Genomic DNA, 22297 nt, shown 5'->3' on the forward strand with positions numbered 1-22297 from the left:
CTGCGCGGGCTGACAGCTTCGCCCGGCTCCGGGATGGGGGGGCCCACGAGCTCCCGGGCCCCCGCGGGACCCCTTCTCGGGGGGGTTCCAGATACTCCGCCTCCCGCACCAGCCCCATGGGCTGCAGGCGGTGCTGGCGGGGCGGGGAGAGGCTCTGGTGCGGCTACTTCTAAGGGGCTGCCAGCAGGGACTGGCGCGGCACCCCCAGTCACGGGGGCGCGGTCGCCGCCTCCTCCTGAACGCAGCACGGGCTCCTCAGGCGCGCAGGGATGCGTGTCCACCGCGGAGCCGTCGGACCGGTCTCCGGCAGCTGGCGCGGGCTCCAGCGCCGCTGAGGATGCGGCGGGGCCAGTGCCAGTGGCTGGTCCGACCCCGCCTCCGCTTCCTGCTGCTAGCGTTGCGCCGGCTGCAGGCGCCGAGGTGTTTAAGTTCAGTGCGAACGGGGACACGGCCGAAATGCGGCCGGTCTTTGACAAGAGCAGAAATTCCCGTGCTGTTGGCTCTTCGTCCACAGCCTGGACGCTACCCCCTTGTCAGGTGACTGTACGCCCAAAAGACCGCGGGCGCTTTTGGGGGGAAGTGAAGGCTAAGGTTGAAGGACTAAGTGGAGATGCTGATGCTGGTGCTGAACCTGCCGTGTCTGATGTTCAGCTGGTTCCCAGTCGAGTGCCTGCCTCTGACCCTGTGGGGTCCACAGGGCAGGATAGGGCAGATGCTGCTGCTTCATCTGAGGGTCTTCAGGCCTTCCCTGTCCTTCAGGGTGCTATTCATAACACCTATCAACCCTTGGCTTGGCAGGCCTTGTCAGAACTGCGTGATGCAGTTGGGAAATACGGTTTGGGCTCAGCTGAGGTGATGCAGGTTCTCCGTTCTTTTAATGCCAGTCTTTTGACACCCTTTGACATTCGGAGCTTGGCTCGGGCCCTTTTCCCACCGGTCGAATATGACTTCTTTGAGAGTAAATGGACTCAGTTGGCAGTCAGAGCGGTGGAACGGAATAGGACACTGGGTCCAGGAGATCCTAGGCATATGGTTAATATTGATATGCTAATGGGAACAGGCAATTATACCAGGGCCGAAGGGCAGGCTGGTTATGAGCCCTTGGTCCAGGAGCAGTGCCAGCAGACAGGCATGGCAGCCCTGGTTCAGACCTTACAGCTGGCTACTCCACAGCAGCCCTTTGCGACTATCGTCCAGGGAGTTGATGAGCCCTTCCTGTGCTTTGCAGGGAGGTTAACTGCTGCGGTTGAGAAGCAGGTGAGTGATCCTGCGGCAAGGAAGCTCATGATTCAGTCTGTTGCTCAGGGCAACTGTAATGCTGTTTGCAAGAGGGTTATTGAGGCCCTTCCCGGGGAACCATCCATGTCGGACATGGTTGGGGCCTGTGCAAAGATATCCCCTTCCAGCCAAGAGGTGCTTGCCGTGCATACAGCTGTGCAGCCAGCTGTGGCTACGATTGTCCAACCGACAGTGGCTACAGCGGTCCAGCCGGCCGTGCCTGCGGCCGTGCAACCGGCTGTGGCTGCTGCTGTGCAGCCTGCTTGGGTTGTTCCCCAAGGGGTGCAACAGCAGCAGTGGGGTGCTCAGGCCAGGAAGAAACAGAGGAAGGCGCAGAAGCCTACGGCTGTCTTGTTTTATTGTGCACGGTGTGGAAGGCCGAATCACGCTGCGAATGCGTGTAAGGCAACGGTGCATGTGAATGGTCAGCCATTGGGCAATTCGGGAAACGCGACGCAGAGCGCGAAGGTGAGACGCGTGCAGACACAAATGTCTCTGCCTCAGCCCCAACCAATGGAGATCTGCTCAGCAGGCTTGCAGCCAGCACCCGCGGTTCAGCGGGTGTTGATGTCTGCACAGCCGAGTCTGTCGTGATTGATTCGGACAAAATACACAAGGTTCCCCTGGATGCCTTTGGTCCCTTGGGTGATGGCATGAGTGCTTTCCTGATGGGGAGGTCCAGTGCCACCATTCAGGGCATCATAGTGCACCTGGGACTGATTGATGCAGATTTTTCAGGGCAGATTCATGCAATGGTCTCCACACCCACCCCCCCTCTGACTATCCCAAAAGGCACACGAATTGCTCAACTTGTTCCTTTTAAGTCTTCTGTTTCCAGGACCGAGGACCGGTCACGGGGAGACGGTGGCTTCGGCTCTACAGGGCCACCTCAAGTGCACTGGACTGCTGTCCTGACCAAAGACCGTCCTGAGACGCTGTGTACCGTGTCCATGGTTGGTGCCACGCCATCGGAGATTCACCTTCGTGGCCTCCTAGATACGGGGGCTGACGTGAGCATTCTCTCTCTGGCCGCTTGGCCCCCGCAGTGGCCTTTGACTCTGGCAAAGACATCGATCTCGGGCTTAGGAGGAACGAAGCAATGCTACGTGAGCCGGAATCCCGTGGCCATCACGAACCCGGAGGGACAGACTGCCATAATTTGGCCTCATGTTACTGAGATTCCTCAGAACCTCTGGGGGAGGGATGTTTTGGCCGCGTGGGGGGTGCGACTGGGGACGGATTTTTGATTGGGGCCACTGTGATGAAGGGCACAGAGTGTCCCACGCCTCCTTTACGGTGGCTGGTGGACAGACCCATCTGGGAGAATCAGTGGCCCCTCCCTCATGACAAGCTAGTCGCCCTTCGTGAACTTGTACAGGAGCAGTTGGATCAGGGGCATTTGGAACCATCTACCAGTCCCTGGAATACTCCTGTCTTTTGTATCAAAAAGAAGTCTGGGAAATGGAGGTTGCTACAAGACCTCCGAAAGATCAATGCCGTGATGGAAGGCATGGGGACATTGCAGGCTGGTATGCCATCGCCTACCATGCTTCCTGCGGACTGGCCGGTCCTCATCGTGGATCTGAAGGATTGTTTTTTTACGATCCCTCTACATCCCGATGACAGACCAAAATTTGCCTTCACGGTGCCAACAATAAATAATGCCGAGCCCGCACAGCGGTATCAATGGAGAGTTTTGCCTCAAGGAATGCGGAATTCCCCAATGTTATGCCAATGGTATGTAGCCCGTGCCTTGTCTGGAGTTCGCAAGCGGTTTCCTGATGCTCACGTCTATCATTATATGGACGACATTTTGGTGGCTACGCCCACTCAGGAAGAGCTGCTGAGGCTACAGCCTCAGTTGTTGAATGCTCTGCATTCACATGGACTGCAGGTGGCTCCAGAAAAGGTACAACAACAACCTCCCTGGAAATATTTGGGAGTCAAAATTCTGGAACGGACAATCCGTCACCAGGAGGTGCAATTTGTGCAATCAGTGAAGACACTGAATGATGCTCAGAAGCTGGTAGGTGTTATCACTTGGTTACGTCCTTACTTGGGACTGACCACAGCACAACTGTCTCCCTTATTTGAATTGTTGAAAGGGGACACTGATTTAAAGTCACCTCGTGAATTGACCCCTGAGGCACGAAAAGTGCTGGAGGAGGTTCAGCAAGCTGTTTCGGCTTGCCAGGTGTACCGCATTGAACCTTCCACTGATGTTACTGTGTTCATCACCACTCCTGATTTACATCCTACAGGTATCATCGGCCAGTGGAATGATGATTGGACTGATCCTCTGCACGTCTTGGAATGGGTCTTCCTGCCTCATCAGCCGCATAAGACGGCGACAGCGCTGTTTGAATTGATTGCGCGCTTGATAATCAAGTGCCGGCAACGCTGTTTGCAATTGATGGGTGCAGATCCCTCAAAGATCATACTCCCGATTCAGAGGGAGGAATTTGATTGGAGCTATGCAAACAATGTTTCATTGCAAAGTGCTCTCGAGGGTTTTTCAGGGCAGATCACTTATCATCTGCCTAGCCACAAGCTATTGCAAGTGGCCAAAAATACTCAATTTTCTCTACGACCCAAAAGTAGCCAAGAGCCAGTGCAAGGTCCCACCGTCTTCACTGACGGTTCGGGGAAAACAGGAAAAGCCATTGTTACCTGGCAGGATGGATCTGAGTGGCAGGTTTTGGAAGGCCATGAGGATGGCTCAGCCCAACTGGTTGAACTAAAGGCTGCTGTCATGGCATTTGAGAAATTTTCCCAGGAACCTTTCAATTTGATCACGGACTCTGCCTATGTTGCCGACATCGCACAGCGATTGAGTTGTTCAGTTTTGAAGGAGGTCAGTAACCCTGCCTTGTTTGATTTACTGAAAGCCCTGTGGTGTGCAATTCAGGCCAGAGTTCATCCATACTACGTTCTGCATGTACGGAGTCACACTAATTTGCCAGGATTTGTAGCGGAAGGTAACGCGAGGGCTGACAAGTTGGCTAACCCAGCGTGGGTAGCCCCTCAGCCTGATGTGCTCGCGCAGGCCAAGGCATCGCATGGGTTTTTCCACCAAAACGCGCATACGCTGCAGAAGCAGTTCCAGCTGACGGCCACTGAGGCTCGTGAAATTGTCGAATCATGTGATGACTGTCACGCCCTTGGTGCGCCATTGCCGGCAGGGGTTAACCCCAGAGGCCTTAAAGCCTTGGAGCTTTGGCAGACCGATGTTACCCAGGTCGCCGAGTTTGGCCGGCTCAAGTATGTGCATGTCACGGTGGACACGTTCTCATCTGCGATGTGGGCTTCTGCTCACACAGGAGAGAAAGCCCGTGATGTCATTGCGCACTGGAGGCAGGCCTTTGCTGTTCTTGGCATACCTTCTGCTGTGAAAACCGACAATGGTCCTGCTTATGCCTCGCAGCAGGTACGGCAGTTCCTACAGTCATGGGGTGTGTCACATAACTTTGGCATCCCTCATTCTCCGACGGGACAGGCGATTGTAGAACGCAATCATGGTACACTCAAGCGTGTTCTTCAGAAGCAGAAACGGGGAATGCAGGGTGAAACCCCAAACAGTCGGTTGGCAAAGGCTTTGTACACCATCAATCACCTTACGGTGCCGCAGAACTCAAATAATCCTGTCATTTTGAACCATCATCTCTCGTTGCAGGCTTCGGACGGTGAGCAACAGCCTCGAGCGAAGGTACGGGTCCGAAATTTAGTCACCAAGCAATGGGAAGGACCCTATGACCTAATCGCTATGGGGCGAGGGTATGCGTGTGTGTCCACGGACACTGGGACACGCTGGCTACCTTCAAAGTGTGTCCGTCCTGACCTGCGACCACAGAGGCAGAATTCAGCTGACAGGCAAGGTGGAAGCCGTGATCAACTTGAAAGCCACCAAGTGGATGAATCCTCGAGTGATCACTCTGATGATTCCTCCACAGACAGTGATTGAACTTGTATATATTCCCTTTGTAAATTTGTTCATTTTTCTTTTTCTGTTTTTTCTTTTTTTAAAGTTAAAAGGGTGAGATGTTACCCTGGTTTTTCTGAGTTTTTTATTAGCCTTTTGATTTTCATAAATGGAGTCAGATCTTTTAGTTACTGTAGAATATTAGAGCAGTTTTTCTACCTTTCCCACAGAAGTAATATAAACAAACCCTTTGTTTTTCATTCTTTGTCCTTTGTTTGCATATTTCTAACCTGAAAACAATTGTAACTGACAATTCGTCTGGCCACTGAGGCTGAGGGGTGGAAACCCCAAAAAGCCAATCTTCTGCTAGACCCACAAATGTATAAAAGTAAAAGAATAAACAAAGGGGTCTCTTCTCTCCGCTCTTTCAGCTGGGAGCTGGATCAGAGGAACCTCTGCGAAAATCTCTTGTCTGCGTGTGATTGCTTTGTGTGTCTCGGTGACACAGCCACATAAATGTTAGATATGCAATGTCTAACTTGGTGTCTAACCTAGACATCCACCTTAGCTGTCAGTGGAAACCCATATTTTAGGTTATGAAACCTACTGAGAAGTATCTTTTCCGTTTCTTTGAGTGTGAAGGAAGCTTAGAGTGGCAAGCTCAGATGGAAGCATCTAAAGGAGATGGTTGCAGCTGGCTGCTATACGCATTGTCCCACAGGAGGATAGTCACAATCCCGTGTCCTTGGCTGTCAATGTCAGTGGTACAGCATGGAGAGCTCATCAGTCGCACTGCCCTGGATAGTGTGCCTGCACATGCTGCACTTGCCTTTCACCCTTGAATAGTTCCTGTGGATGTTCCATCAAATGTGTGGCAGCAATACAGTTACTGAGTTAAATCACTTTGATTTTATGCTGTTTGATGTTGATCCAATCCAGTTTTAATCTTATTTGAAATCCATTGCCAATAGACTTTTGATTTACAGTTTAACTCTGTTTTATTTAAGAGGATTTTTTGTTATTTGCCCAAAGAATAGTAGGCTGAATGTCATCAGTCAGCATTAAGACACTTGCCAATTTGAAACTAAATACAGTCTTTCTATAAGTTTCATGTTTTTTCTAAGCAAAAGGGCATATTATATCTTTCCATTTAACCATAGGGAACCACAGATTTATTTGTATTTCTAGCTTTTAATTTTATTATAATAAAAATTATATAGACCCTCTGTTTTGGGTTAGCATTTAATATTAAAGTTTTGACTACCCTAAAAGAAAGCCTGATCTCTTTACAGCATTTGACTGTAGTGTAATTTTTTGGGGATTAAAGTAAAAGCTTGGAATTGAAGGTTAAAAGCACTTCTTGAAACAGTGTATTACATTATAAGATAACAGCACTGATTTCTTTGCTGTCATAATTCTGCTTGTTAATTACAGAGTAATTAAATCATAAGCACGTATGTAAGAGTTTCTGTTAATCTTTCTGTCTCTTGTGTTTTTGTTGTTTTGGGGGGTTTTTTTAGATTAAATATGAGTTGCATCTTGAAAAAGAGTGTCACCTGCGCAATCTGGAAAATAAACTTGGAGAATATATTGCTTCTTTAGCCTTTCAAAAGACATTTAAAAAATCCAAAATGCTGGAGCTGTATACTGCTGTCATAAATGTGCAAGCTTTTCTCTTTGAACAACTGAACACATCAAAAACTCTCTCTAAACTGGAATGTATTCAGATTTTAGAAGCACATCATCCTGTAAGTAATGTTGTTGTTAAAAGAAAAAAATCCTGTTACGAAGCAGCCTCTGTTAGAGTGTCTTTGATTTAGCTGCTGGTTTGCAGCTTCTGGTGACCCAGACTTTACTTCCTGTGAGTGTGTGTATTTTAATGCATTCAGTAAAAGACCTAAAAAGAAGGACAGCCAAGGAAGATTGTATATTATTATTTTTTATTTTTTGTTATAGATGCATACGTTCAGAAAGGGTACTATTTTGGTGGCTACTTAATATTTTATTGATTGAAAGAAAGACAGTTGAGAAGTGATTCGGACTCATGACTGGAAGAGTAAATTGTTGTGTCTGTCTTACAGAATTGCATGTTATAATGCTGTCCATATGCAAAATCCATAACCACATGATATGCTTCAACTGTCAAGTTTTTAGAGATTATCTGTACAGCCTCCTACCTATCTCACTCCAGGCACACTCATGCAGTTTAAATAGTAGAAAATCTGGAAAAACCTCTTTCCTTCACCATATTTATTACATACTTGATATGTGCCAATTTTCTGATCCTTTTTTAATACTTCAGTGCTCCCTTTTCACAAGGACTTTTTTTTTTCTTCTGCATCTGCTATGTGAAACCATCCAAGTGAGGCTTGGGGAGAGCACTGGAGTAGAACAAACAAAATGGGTTTTTGAGAAAAACCTCTTTGCTAGAGGTTATCATTAGACAGCTATTCCTGTGAAAATTCCTTGTTAAATTTTAATGTGGTCATCTCTACAGAGTTTCTTATAGAGTGGCAGTTAGAATGTTTATATGCCTCCAGTTTTCCTTGCATTTGTGTTAGATCTGTAGGAAATAGTGAAAGTTGTATGTAGGAAGAGTATTTTTGCCTTCTATGCCATAAGTGTGTGGGGGCTTCTTGGAGAAGTTGCTTTTATCTTCTTTGTCCTTGAACAAGTGAAGAAAAAGGATTGAAGAAGGAGCAGAAGTGAGATCTAGAATAGCTAACACTGGGTTAAATACAGCTGATGAGGCAGAGGAATAGATTAAAATTCAGCATTCTCTACAGGTACACTGCAATGTACCTGTACATTCGGGTACAATGGGGTACAGGTACAATGGGATGCAGGTAGAGTGGGGCTTCGCGATAGTAAGCAATGTAAAGGTTGAGGTGAGACGACAGTGACATTGGAAATGGGAATATGAAGCCTTCCTTCTGGTGTTAAGTTTGACTTTTTGACCAAAGTGAGATCTTTAGAATGGGAGATCCAGTCCCCTGAAGACTTTTTAACCTTTTGATTTTCAGAACATTTTAATTTTAACCCTAACTTTATCAGACTAGTTATGAATTACTGCCTTTTAACTTAAATCCCTTTGATATTAGCTGTTAATTTGGTATAACTGAAATTAGTCTGATTTTCTCAAGCTTTTTCAGTAGATTTATGCAGTTTACAAATGAATTTGAATGGCGGTGTTCCTTATTTTTGATCTCAGCCATGCTGGCAGCATACTTGCTGGATGTCCTCTACAGTGGAAGGTTTCAGAGAGCATTGACTTTTAACACAATGAGAGTTGAGTCGTAGCTTTCCTCATTGTTCTGATATTCATAACGTGCCAGTCATGTTTACTGAAGCTGTGCAATGAATTGAAAAGTGTAATGACTGCAAGTGGCTGGGTAGAATAAGAAATGAATAAAGTAATATCAGAAAATCCGATACCATCATCTTTTTTCTTCACTCCAAATGAAATTTGTTCTTTCAACTTATAATTTAACTTCTTATCATCATGCCTTTTCAACCTCTAGGAGATTGAAGAACTTGAGAAGAAGCTGGAGTATGAGATGTTGCATAGGGAGTCAGCACAGCAGCATCTAATGAGTAGGCAGAGGTGGATTCTGGATGCTTTGAGTCTCTCAAATGAATCTGTGGACATGAATGCAGAAAGACACGTGACAGTTCTGTTAAGACAGGCCATGAATAAATGTAGACAATTTATAAACCTGTACCAGCAAAGGTAAGTTCCTTGCTGTCAGGTTTTACTATGTTACTGCAGTTCATAAGGTCCGTAAGATATTCTGGAGAAACAGCAGGAGGAATGTTCTGCTGTGTTGGGGAGGAGCCATGCATCTGTGTTTGAACTCTGCCTTCTTGTGTTGTGGCCCAGAGCATAACTGAGGAGTTGGGAATATTAAAATAAGAAACATGAAATAATAATAACTTAGTAGCATATAAATTGTGCTATGTATTGTGTGGCAGTCACCATTTTTTTGACAGGAATAATGGGAAAATAATGATACTCCTTAGCATTAAGAAGGAAAAGAATTTTATTGCTATTACTTTGTCTTCCAAGAAGATAGGGAGGGACTTCAGAGCAGCATGATCTGCTGGGGTCAGAGAAAATAGCTGAGGCAATTTAAATTGAGTTTCCATCTGCACTGTCATGCTGTAGACTGAATACCCTGGGACACAATTATTTTTGATGAGATGTATAAACTCCTCTTCAATTTCAATTTTCCCTGGCCAGTTTTTAATTAAAGATATCAGTAACAAATAAAATGCCTCTTGGGAGGTATATAGAAATATCAGTCTTGTCATAAAGGCTGACTAGCCAAAATGGGTGATAATTTGCAAAATTGTAGCCTATTGTATTACTTTTATTAGGGTTACAGGAGGTAGAAATGACTTTTCCATGTGTATTGCACAGTATTAAAAGTCTAGCACATTTCAAGCTTCATGTGAAATCCTCAAAGTGTGCTTTCCATTAGAAAGAGTGTTTTCCATAAAACCACTGATATATTAAAAATCTCAGTGATAGTGGTAAGTCTATTTTAATTCTGAAAAGGCTGGAGCACTACTCAGTTTAGATTAATAACTTTCCTGTTGCAGAAGTAAAGAGTCAGTAAAAGATCAGATAAATCTCTGCATGAGTATCCACAATCTGGTAACCTATCAGGGAAGCCTTCAAAGAAATTGCTACTAGATTTTACATGAAAACTTCATGGAAGAAACAAGTTTTGTACTTTGGAACATTGCAGGATTTGTACATGATGTCATCATGTTTTGGTCTAGAGAAGAAAAGTAATCACCAGCAATGAGGAAGTTAACTGTTTAATATCATATTTCAGCTACAAAAAGATCCACAACGTGCTTTAAAAAGTGGTGAGGAAATTTAAAATGGAGGGAAGAGGATGGGGACAGGATGAATCACATTGCTTTGGGGTGATTCCAGATTTGAATTTTGTGCAAGAGCATAGGCTTAGGTTCTGCTCTGATGTTTGCTTGGGGGTTCAGAGAAGAAGGGAAAAGAATGTGGCATATTTTAGAAGTTAGGCTGCTCACAACAGATTTGCTGACAGACAGATATGCTTCCCGAATGGGTGACTTTCAGATTTTGTTTCCTATAATACAGTCATTACACCTGGGAACCCTTTCAATGTTAATTCTGTCTTTCACTTCAGCTTGAGAGATGAGCAATGGAATTGCGTGGTGCTTGAAGATCTCCTGGAAAATATAGAAACGAATGCATTTTTGGCAATTTATAGTCAGGTAAGCATGAAATTGAACAAAGCTTCCAAGTTTAAATTACAGCTGTATCTGGATATCAGCTTTTCTTCTTTTTTAGGAACCATTAGATGTATTTAGAGTTACTCTCTGCTAGTAGTTGCTACCAGTTTGCAGCCTATACTCTTAGTCACTTCAATTGATTCTGAGCTACTTACAGCCTTTTGAATTTTACTGTGTTATACTTCTGTTGGTTCATTTACAAATCCTTTCAGGGTTTGTCCTTTTGCATTTCATTCTGTGGAGAGCTGAAGTGCCTGATTTTCCGGTTAACAGACAGATTTACAGTTGGATTTTCATGTAATGAAAAAAGAGTTTTGTTTAGATTTTGATGAGTGTTAAGAACAATTTACAATGACTGTGTTTCAAGATTAAATTATACCAGGACTGCTAGTTAAGTTTTCTAGTATTGTAACTCATACTTGTTTTCAAAATGAGTGTCTTGTCTTCAGGTAACTTGCTGTGTATTGGTTGCTTGTCAGTCCTACAAAGGCCTTAATAATGAATCTCTTGATTTACCCCAGTTTTTATCTGCAGGCTGGTATTGGTTGAGATATGTAGCTAGCATCAAAAAAGGCCTGGTGGAGCAGTTTTCTGCATCTATTTATCTTGCCTCTCGGGGACAAGTGTGGTCACAGTCCCCTGTATCATGAAATGGGAGCTTCAGAGACCACCATGTCAAAGGAGGACCATTTTAGTCTCAGGATCTCTCGGACTTTTTCTGTATCTTAGTTTGTTTGTGCTGAATCACTCCAGAGGACCTGTTCCATAACCTTTCCAAGCACTGAGGTCAGGCTGACAGGCATCTTGTTCCATCAGGTTCCACGTACCTACTAGGTACAGCAGACACTGCTAAGAAGAAAGCTAGTACTAAAGTCATGATGTGTATCTATAATAAACAACTGGTTTGAAGGTCCTGAGAACATTTAGCCAGAAAGAGCAGAATAAGTCTAAGTGATCTGTCATATTTATTCTACTTAATGTTGCATTTTGTAAGTTTCTAGAAGAGCAGTTTTTAAAGGCTAGAAGTATAACACAATATAGAGAAATTTCTATAGAGAAATTAGATTTAGGTGTCTGTATTAAGATTTATGCTCTTATTTGCATTCTTCTCCAAAGTATCAAATAATTTCTTTCACTTAGTAGCCTGAGCAAACATCTCTTTGGTGTTCAACTTTGGTGCCTGGTCAGGCTGAAAATATTTTAAATACCAATTTACTAATCTCTCATCAGTCTTGGGATTTTGTCTTGTTAATTCTGTATCATCTCAGTGGTTTCCATGGAAAATCTATAACAAAGAGGTCAGAAAGCTTTGGAAAGTGGCTAGTTTTCTTACCTTTTGGGGAGAATTCTCTGCTTGAACAACAATTATGGGAAAAGGAAGTTGATTTCTTTATTTTGTGTGGCTGTCTAAATTTGGTTTACGACTGTCTTGCTGTGTGACACAATGTGACACATTGTTTCTTTCAAAGAAGAAGATTCAGTTAATCCAGGGATCCCCTTGGTGAATTCACTCCTCTGAAAAGTTGTCATGCAGAAAGCGAGGCAAACATTTGCTGTAGACAAAGAACCTGGCTGTCTTCCTGCATGGTGGGACCTTGTGGGGTTTTATGTGACATGGGCTTTGTAGTCATCTCCTCCATCAACACTTACAGGAGGGTCTGCAAAGTGGTGATAACTCAGCTGTCAGCCTGTTTGGCATGTCTTTCCTAACTTCAGCCACATGAGTGACATGTATGTCTGAAATAGACATCAACAGGTTTTTTCTTTGGCATTCCTTGAGACATTTAACTTGCTTTCATTTGCCCTACTCTTTTCTTTCCACCTAGTTCCCAATATACTGTTGACTTTTCATACTTGTTACACACAAGAGATCTGCAGAAACACCCTGGGGACACTGTATTTATGACAACAGAGTAGAAAATAGCAATGGGATTTTGGTGTTTGGAGTGAGGCAGGAAATGGGGCTGAGTGTCTATGGAAGAACTAAATTTGAACTCAGTCTATTTGAACATTATATGAATATGCTTTACTACTGAGCTTTGGGCAAAAATGGGCAGGACGTTCGGAAATAAAAAAATACTACTGAAAGAAAAGCAGGTGTTTTCCTTCACCTCACGACAATGTGTAAAGTTTTTTGAGGGTATTTTTCCCTCCGTAATTTTACAGACCAAGGAATGCCATACTGTTTCCTTACTGTCTTGTAAGGATTTCCTTGTAGTAGTAGAATCCATAAATTAGTTAAGCCTTACATGTTAGAATATTATTGCCTTGTGATTTTTCAGACCAGAGGGCATCAAGTACATGCCCTAAGCAAATATGCCGAGATCAGCTGGTTATTTAGCATTTACATTACCAAAATCCCAAATGAAATGCACAACCATTATATATGCGGGCCACTATGGGTAGGAACAGTGAACATGGAAGTGTGACCACCTGATACCAAAATTATCACTACTACAGTACTACAATAATATTGTATAATAATATCAATACTACAGTAATATTTTTTGTTTCCATAGTGCCTATTTATTTAATAAGTGTAATTAAGCTTGGCTAATATTTATTTTCAATGCTAAATTTATCTGTCTTCTACTCATTTAATTCTCCAGGAGCTCCATCTGGCAGGTTATTTAGCTAAACTGACGAGAGTGCCCATGGGGTTGTTGCACAGGGTCCTGAACTTGTTGCTGCCCTCCAGCTCACAGAGTGAGGTTCTTTCTGTCCTCGATTCCATCAGTAAATATTCAGATGGTGTTGTTGAAAGTGACAGTAATGCAGATGAGTCTGGCAGCTGTAAGAAAAGGTAGGTGTGATGTTTTCTGGTAGACCACTGCAAGACAAGATTGTTGCTTTATGTGTATATGTATTTACTGGAAAATGAGACTGACAGCTATAGAAAAAAATCGCAGGTGCACAAGTTTGCTTTTGAACTATTTTTCTGGGGTAAAAATACTTTAAAACTGCTACCTTATTTTTTGAAATATTTTAACTCTACTAAATTGGTTGATAAAAAGTTTAAAAATTTTATAATTTTATATTCATTAATTAAACAGTTATTTCCAGGATTTATAAATCCTGTTCTGATCATTTTCTTTCTGTCGCCTGAATTGGAGTTTGTTAAAATATTTTTCTTCCACTTTTTTTTTTTTTATAATGTTCATAACAACCCGGGTATTAGGTGTCTGGAGCTCTTAAAGATGTAAAGCAGATCCTCCTTCCTAACAGTGGAAGTTGCAACCTTGCAGATGTCTGTCCCTTTGTAGGTAAATACTGAAGTTCCAAGTGGCCACTGTGTTTCCCTTGTCTCACAGAGACTGGTAGACTCTCAGGGCCTACATCACTCCCCTTTAGCACCATTAACGAGCAGAAATCTGTGCAGTAGCACCAAGGTTTGCTCCTGGACCTGCTCTCCCAACTCCCTGCCATCACTTGGGAAGGAGACAAAAGCAGATGTTGTAGCACTGAGCTCACTCACTGGTAGATATGGGTTGTCAAGGAACAGATGAGTCCTTGGTACCATGCCCTGAGGTGTGATCTTAGCTCATTTAAATGATTTATTCCAGGGCAGCAAAAGTACTTGAACACTCTTACTGACTGCATTTGTGGCATTGCTGTCATGGGTTTGGTAGCTTAAGTCAGAGAGGGGAAAAAAATGTTGTATATTTGGGGATTTGCTGCTGGAAATTTTTCTTTCTTGCTCCTTCAGGAAGAGCCAGGAATTGTGGCAAACACTGGAGGACAAAATAAGGCAAGATCTGATAAACAGAAGTTTAGAAAAGATCCCGTTCCTAAACAAGAGAAAAAACAGGTAAGGAGAAAACCAGAACAAAAATACCTGGGTTTTTTTGTTTATAGTTTATTTAATGTCCCGATATTCTTCCTACAGCTGTTAGAAATCAGAAAATTAGCTCATAAGTATGCATTGCATAACACTGTTCTATTTAGAGCTTGTGTTTCCTACAACATATTTACACATAATAAGCAGGATAGGAAATACCTAAATTTTTTTTTCTATACATATATGCACAAAATTCTCACATTTCTCACATACATTGCTCATCTTCCCTATATTTATTTATTATAAGGTTACCTTTCCTTTGGCAGTTTTGTATCTCAGAAAATGATACGTGAATTATTGGGGATTAGAATGAAAACTACAATTTTTCTCTGTTGAAATATGATTTTCTTTAGCTTTCAAAGTCACCACTTCTGTGGAAAAGTATGGTATAGGAAGTTATGCATTTTTGTGCCTCAGTTTTCACTTTTCAACTCAATTTTTTCCATTAATATAGCTTGATAAAGAAGAAGCAACTTGCTCTCTTGGAAAAAGCAGCGTTCATTCATCTGGGATGTTCACCTGCACATCCTCCTATGGAGCAGCCTGATCCACCTGTTCCTCTGAGCTCTGCAACTGCTGAAGCCATAGAGCTGTTAGACACAGGGGAGAAGATCTTTTTGTTCCGTGAGCCAAGTGATCCAATACTTGCTTTGCATAGTTTTCCAAGAAAAAAGAAAAAGAACTTTCTTAATTCTAAAAAGGCTGCTCATGCAAACATGGACTCATAAGAGCAACTTTCATTTAAAGTATCAATTAGGGAAAAGGAAGTTCTTTAAAATTCAGTAAAATGATGAGAAAGGATGAGGTGTACGGTTCAAGTAACATGTGTGTTGTTCTAATTTGTTTTGTCTGGTATTGGGAAGAGATGTAATTTTAGAATGGCACAGTTGGTGATGTGCATCTTGCATTTTTTATTTCTTGCCGGTGCTTTGTTGCACTAGGTGAAATATAGGTGTTCCACGATGCACATTCTGGCAGGCAGGGCTCTGTGTTCCTTCACTACATTTCAGTCATTTTTGCACTGATTTTACCATAGCTCTATTTTTGTAATTTATACAGAAATGCTATTTATTGTATATAGTAGGTACTGATTTACTGTTCTTGTATTTATATTTTTGTGGCAAGCTGCAGTATAGCAGATGACATGAAGAGATGAAGTGGATGAACCACTTGTCCTATGTTCTCTGATTTTTTGTTATTCTAGTTAATTTGCTGTTTATCATGGTGTATTTTCTAATAGGCTTTGCAGGTTATTTCTGCAGTCTGTGTTCTACAGTGACAGCTGGTAATCCAGATCTTTACGATATACTTGTGTACTTAGCCTTACATCCTGGAGTAACTTCAGCATTTTGCTGTTTCTAAACTTAATTCACTTGAGCTGTGAGTGTGGCTACAGTTCCAAACTGTTAAATATTTACAACCTGTTGCAGTCATTTTCTTGGTGAGGCAGTGTTGTCACATTTGCTCAGTAGAAAAGTGAAAAATGTGCAATGGCATATAATGCCTTCAGAAGCTCTTTTGATTGCAGTGCTGCCAATTTTCACAATATTAGGTATTTTTGAAGTTCTTATTCCTGAATTTCTCTAAATTGATGAGAATATAATTTTATGCTTCAAAAAGAATTAATTTTTAAACCTATCTAGTTGACTCGAAGAATCCTATAAATATGAATCCTAAAAAGAGGAACAGGAAAATGCTAATTAAAATAACCACATGTATTTCCTAATATTTTATATTATTCAAGCCTATTTTGAGGGGGTTGTAACTATATTTGAATGCTATACTCTGAGGCCACTGTGATCATATATTTTGTATTTTTTCATGTACAGATCTTCTCTGCCTTTTTATTAATAGGGTGCCAAGTTATTTAAAAATGAAAATGTCACAATATACATGTATCTGCAGTTGGCATTTTTTTCCCCCATTTCTCTGACAAGTTTAAATATTCATCCCACGGCAAACAACAATTAGTGTTTCCTATCACTACTAGCATTAGAAAATGTATGAAGTAATTAGACTGACAATCCTAATTATTATTTGATTGCATTCTTCAATCTTTTCATGGAAGTATTTGCTGTCAGAAAGAGGAGTCTGACAGAGTTGTGGGACTTCAGAGCTGCTGTTTTAACCCTGTCTGGTATTTCATCCCCAAGGCACGGGTGGGTAAAGAGTAGGGTCTGTCCTGCCTTGGAGGTGGGCCAGAGCTGTATAGGAGGAGCCTCAGGTGTTTCAGAAAGAGGCAAGAAAGCAATTGCCCTTAGGCAAGAAAGCAATTGGAAAACTTGGACAGCTCGTGGCTGCAAGGAGCACTTGAAAGCTGAAGTACCTTCTTCAATGTCAGTCCCTTCCAGGATTGCTTTGCAAGCCCAGACTCTTCACTGGCACAATGTAAGAGGGAAATGACTAACTCATCACAGATAAGGCATGGAGGCCAATAGCTCTAATAGGTTACAATAATAAAATGCAACATCTGAATATTGATTGCAATGTTAATTTATTTTCCTTAGTAGATAATCTCTATGTCTAGCAATAGAAAGCCAGTTTGTAACTCTCTCACACACCTCATCACAAATTTGAAGCGGTTCAATTCATATGAGTCACTCTCATATCACGCAGTACATATTTAAAGAAATGTCCAGATCTTAACATCTCTTGTGCCTTGTGAAAGAAGTACTAACTAGGAAATAACCCACTTCAGTAAAGAGTTGGCTTTTATTCACCTTTCAGTCACTCAGAGGACAGAGGGCCAGCTGTTGATTGTGCAGTTTTGTATGTGTGCCATAGGTATTACCATCCTTATTTCACAGCTGAAGTCTCACAAAGAATGTGTGAGCTGGACAAGACATTCAAATTCATCCCTTTTGGCTTCACATTCATTAATGTAAGAAGTAATACAAGGCCAAGTTCTTCAATATTTGAAACATTATCCAAATCAATTGTGTTCCCCTGGAAGTTCATTGCTTCTCCTGTTGCCCTTGACAGTTCCCTGTGTAGTCCCATCTCCACTGCTCTGTTTTCTTCCCTCAACATGAAGCCATTGGACAAGAAACCAAAACATATAAAGAACAAGCAAAAGTAACTGTCCTTGGACAATGATGCTTTTATCCATACAGTAAATAACAACTTACTGGCAATGGTAAATTTTATTGAAGAAATTATTCTCCATGCCAGACTAATAAACTGTAGCTTTGTTACGATTTTTTCAACATGTACTTCAGGAATGTTAGCTTGCAGCTAACATCCCTTGTGCGCAGCTGCAGTCAAGGTTTTCAGGAGTCTTAGTTACGCACAGGTTCCTCATCATTATCAGCAACCCACTTTCTGCTCACCTTGCTCTGTTTTTGGCTTGGGATATCTGTATACTGTATTAGCATGCAATACCTGTTCCTCACTGTGTCAAGCTTTTAAATAAAATATTACATTTTGAAGGTTGGTGGTTTTTTTAATAAAAAGGATCCCACATGATGAAAAATATTTTAGGGAAGATGCACTAAAAATGTCCTGCTGTGGTAGAGGTGAAAATGCTTCTGTGAAACAAGTGGGTTCAGATTTCTTATCATAAATTTGTATTTAATTTCTTTAACTTTGGTATTGTGTATTAATTTACCATGAAGTAGAATACACATCCTAAGCCTAATGAAGAATAATTCATACCAAGAGTGAATAACTGGATGTTCCAGGAGAGACTGTGTCAAAGTCAATCTGTTGTAAACAAAAGTGAGAATACCTATATGGACCTGGCTCTTCACTACAGAAAAATGTAAAAATGGAAGTAAAAGGATTGACACTTTGGTAGAAATAATTGTTTTGTTTAATAGGTTTTGTCTTCACCAATTACTGTAACTGTTTCGGGTTTAGATGAATTTTTAAAGTGATAATGTCTCTTCAATAAGGTCAGTTCTGCAAAATACTTGTCTGCCTTATTTGAACCTGAGGAACTCATGCTGCTTTCTTTCATTATCTGGTATTTACCCAGCTGCTATTTTAACACCTTCATTTCTTCTGGGGAATGTTAAGTTTTTATGCTGTTACCTTTGTACAACCCAGTGCCAATAATTACACTGCCTTTCGTCAACAGCTCCAGCTCCCCGAGCGACTGACAGTGGGGTTTTCAAAGCATCAAATGCCAAGTTCACTCATCTGTTGCCCCATGCTGTGCTTATGCAGCCTTAGGTGTACCAGCATAAAGCTTATTTTTCTTGCTGAGTTATAAATCTGTATTGTCACAGCCTGTTGAGAGCTGAGTTCATATGAATAGCAATATTGTGCAAGTAATGAACATTATACTCCTAGCTGAGTGCTCCAGGTAGGATCTAGCCTTTTCCACATTCTCTTTCTCCACTCAAGATCTCTTGTAAAAATGACTGGCAAAGGCCACCAGCTCAGGTCTTTAGTACTGTCTTCCTACTTGTTTTCTTGTTATTCACAGGGAGCAAGGCAGGGAAAGTCAGTCAGGCTCCACACTTGTGAAAGACTGTACAGTGGGTTCACTGTTCGCCTTTGTGTTGCAGACAAACTGGGACCTAAATTTAATTTTAATCTCATTAATATATTTAATGAGAACTGGTAATATCCACCTCTGTATTTGAGCAGACTTGTTATCTAAAACCACGAGTTACTTTTCTCACCTCAGCCATATCCAGAAGCCTGAGAGTCACATTAACCAAAAGTAATTTGTTTTCTCCAGAGATTCCTCTGGAGAGCAGAAGACCGACATTTGCAGGGAACTGAGTTTTCAAAGTCAGCTTCTTTGGAGCATCTTCTTCAATTATACCAGAGCAGCTACCTCAGAAAAGGGGCTGTGTATTTTCAACCACTTTTCTTTGAAAAAAGATGACCAAATAAGAAAAGAAATTTAAACTTGGAAGTGGCAGGTTATAATTCCAAGCCAAAATTGCACTCAGAATCTGAGGGCAGAACTTGGTAGATTTGATCATTTTGGATAGAATTTAGTCCTTGATACTTTGTGGTTGAAAATGACAGCTGATTACAATATGTGAATGGTTTTATAGTTACTGAACTGAGCATAGATATCCTTTTGCAGACTTTCAGAAGAAGTAAAATATTTCTTTCAGGAGTATGAATTGAAAGGCCATTATAAAATATCTTAAGTGGATAAATGTGCAATGTCTGTACTAAATGGGATAAATGTATAATTGTTTGTAATATTTTTCCAATATATTATTGTTCTGCTTATGGCTTGACCATCACTTCTAATTAAATCCTGTCATGTCTGCCAACAGATTTTTATTAATTTGCTGTTGATTGCTAGTAATTCATCACTCTAAAATTATCATTTTGTGCATTGCTTTATCCTTTCTTAAACCTCCCTTTTCCAGGAGGAGTGAATATGTTAGAGATTGTGATGTTCCCTGATGATTCAAACCCACATGAATCCTCAGTTTTTTTGTTTTTTCGTTTTTTTTCCCCAATCATTTTTTAATTTTTTTTTCTCTTTAGTTGTGAGGTTAGATGGTGGTTTAATGAACACTGAGTAGCTTTGTCACTACCTGAAATGCTGGTGGCCAAGTCTGGAGTACTGTACATTGCTTTTCTGCACACAATTTTCAAAAACAAATGTAGTATGCCATGTTTGAAAAAAAAAAAATCTAATAAAACCCAAACAAGCTACAGAATCTATCAGTATGACTTATGTGGCTTTATAAAGAGGTGTAAGCCTTTGAACAAATTCTAGAATAATGCAACTATCTTTTCACAGGAGAGAAGATGAAAAGCCACATCCAACCAATTTGATTAAATTAGATTCACAATTCTGTTTACTGACTTTTCACCTTATTTATGTAACAAACCAGCATGCTCTTAACATGAATGTCTTTTTGAAGGGCTGTAGTACTTTTTGTAGAATATGTTCCTAGATGCATACATAGTGGAAAAAAAAAGTGCTGGGTTCCATGGGCTGATTTCAGTCCCATGTCTGGGTTTCAGACAAGAGCTGGAATGATGTGCTGCTCCCTTGTGTGAGGAGAATGGCTCTGTGCAGCAGCTTGTGAAGTCCGGAGCTTTCTAGAAACTCTGTGTGTTCCCAGTTGAAGTAGGTAATCTTTGGGGAGGTGTTTGGTTTTGTTTTGTGGGGGCTTTTTGTTTGTTTGTTTTGGGTTTTGTTTTGGTTTGTTTGTTTGAATAAGGTCTACAAGACAATATATAAATGTAGGTTTACTTTGCAATCTCTGAACATAGCCCCAGCTGTGTGAGTGCTGAGAAGTGCTTATAGCATTGGGTTTTACCTTGGGTGTCTGCAAACCCAGTCACTCTGTGTCAGCTCTGCTCAGAGAGCACCCAGGATGAAGTGATTCCCTGCGGATCAGCTCCTACCTTGCCCTCCAAAGTCTCTGTCCTTTTGAATTGAGATGTGACAATTTGTCACATCTACTGGGATCCAAAAACCTGAGAAAAGCTCTGGGCTTTTTTGTCAACTCCTTTAATTCAGTTTTAGTTTTCTGTCATGCCAGGGTTAAACAAGAGCCTGTGTGAATCTCAGTGGTGGATGAATAAAGATCTGGGAACCGAGGCCCCAATTCACTTCATTTCACTTGTAAATAGAACAACAAGAAAAATCCTACCAGCAGTGGAATAAGGCCGTTTGCAGCCAGCTGTTGAATATGCAATACGACCGTTCATGGAAATTCACTCCCAAATGGCAGTGCAGTGGTGGAAAGGGGATTTGTGAGCTGTCTTCTCCAAAGCAGGCATAGAAAAGCTGTGGATTCAGCAGATTTCCTGTGGGTTTTTGATGCAAAGCAGGAATCTGTAGCACTAATAGTGCATGTGCTGACAAAGATCTTTGAATGCATCTTGTGTGTTGCTATTAAGAGTAAAGTTAATTTCTTATACCAAGCACAGACTGTGAAAGGAATACAATGAGGTTATGAAATTACTTAGAGTAACTGTATTGATGCCTTTGTGTCTGAGAGGTTTTCTTCCTAATTGAAGTGTATGAAGACAGCACTTCATTTGGAAGAATATTTGCTAAGGACATCTGATAAGAAAATTATGATATGAAAAACTCTAAAAATTTTGGGGAGAAAAAAATCCTGCAGAAATGACTGGGCATCTTCCTGGCTCTTCTGATTTTTACGCATGTGAATAGTTCCTTAAATGTGATTCTATTTACATGAATAAGGATGTCAGGGATTCATTAATACAACCCCTGCAGACAGTGATTCAGTGTCACATACCTCTGGAGAGTAATTCAGTGTGGCACAAAATCCTGCTAGCATGTTCTGGCTGTCAGAGCATGCTCTGGGCTCAGGGTGTGTGCTGCCATTTGTTTTGCTGTATTTTGACCACCTAAATATCATGGTGTCTAATCGAAGCTAAATGTCATGGTTTTCCTCATAACTGAGAGACAGGGACAGGTACAGGCACCACCCTGGGATGGTTTCTCCTTCTCTTGGACCTTTTTGCCATGTATGGCTTCTGCAAGGCATTTTCATTGTGCATCTCAGAACCTCTTTGCAGAAAAGACACAGACATCATAGTTAGGAGAGAGGACAACTCTGTTTTATGAGATTAACAAATATATTTGGGCAAAGCAGAGGAGCTTTACTTCTATTGAGTAGTTTTTCAACCAAAATCAGAACTTTTCAGCTCTTGGCTGCAGTTGCTGTGGGAACAATTTCAGACAAGTATGGTCTGGTTAATGTTTATAATGAAGGAATGTCTTTCATTTAAAAACAAAACTTGTTTAGCACATATTAAACAAAATAAAAGCATTTGGGCTGGTTTGTTTCCACTTTCCTTTTTCCTCTTACTCAATTCTTTTAAATAACTGAAAATCTTTTTCCCTGTTCCCTGATTTTATTTAAATAGGACCCTTTTCTTTTCTTTTCTTTTCTTTTCTTTTCTTTTCTTTTCTTTTCTTTTCTTTTCTTTTCTTTCTTTTCTTTTCTTTTCTTTTCTTTTCTTTTCTTTTCTTTTCTTTTCTTTTCTTTTCTTTTCTTTTCTTTTCTTTTCTTTTCTTT

At 41.3% G+C, this 22297-nt stretch overlaps 1 protein-coding gene across 2 annotated transcripts in view; it reads left to right on the top strand.

Moving 5' to 3' along the window:
* The window catches only part of EVC2 (EvC ciliary complex subunit 2), a 74759-nt gene extending 55280 nt beyond the window's left edge, over nucleotides 1-19479 (top strand). For both annotated transcript variants that reach the window (XM_040064975.1, XM_040064974.1), the window contains 6 exons: nucleotides 6718-6945; nucleotides 8719-8927; nucleotides 10372-10459; nucleotides 13087-13280; nucleotides 14184-14285; nucleotides 14770-19479. In XM_040064975.1, the coding sequence (XP_039920909.1) occupies nucleotides 6718-6945; nucleotides 8719-8927; nucleotides 10372-10459; nucleotides 13087-13280; nucleotides 14184-14285; nucleotides 14770-15043 (1095 nt within the window). In that variant the 3' untranslated portion in view covers nucleotides 15044-19479. The remainder of the gene's footprint in view (nucleotides 1-6717; nucleotides 6946-8718; nucleotides 8928-10371; nucleotides 10460-13086; nucleotides 13281-14183; nucleotides 14286-14769) is intronic.
* The last annotated feature ends 2818 nt before the right edge of the window (nucleotides 19480-22297 follow it).

This window comes from Hirundo rustica, chromosome 5, assembly GCF_015227805.2.
Source record: "Hirundo rustica isolate bHirRus1 chromosome 5, bHirRus1.pri.v3, whole genome shotgun sequence".
Lineage (NCBI taxonomy): Eukaryota > Metazoa > Chordata > Aves > Passeriformes > Hirundinidae > Hirundo > Hirundo rustica.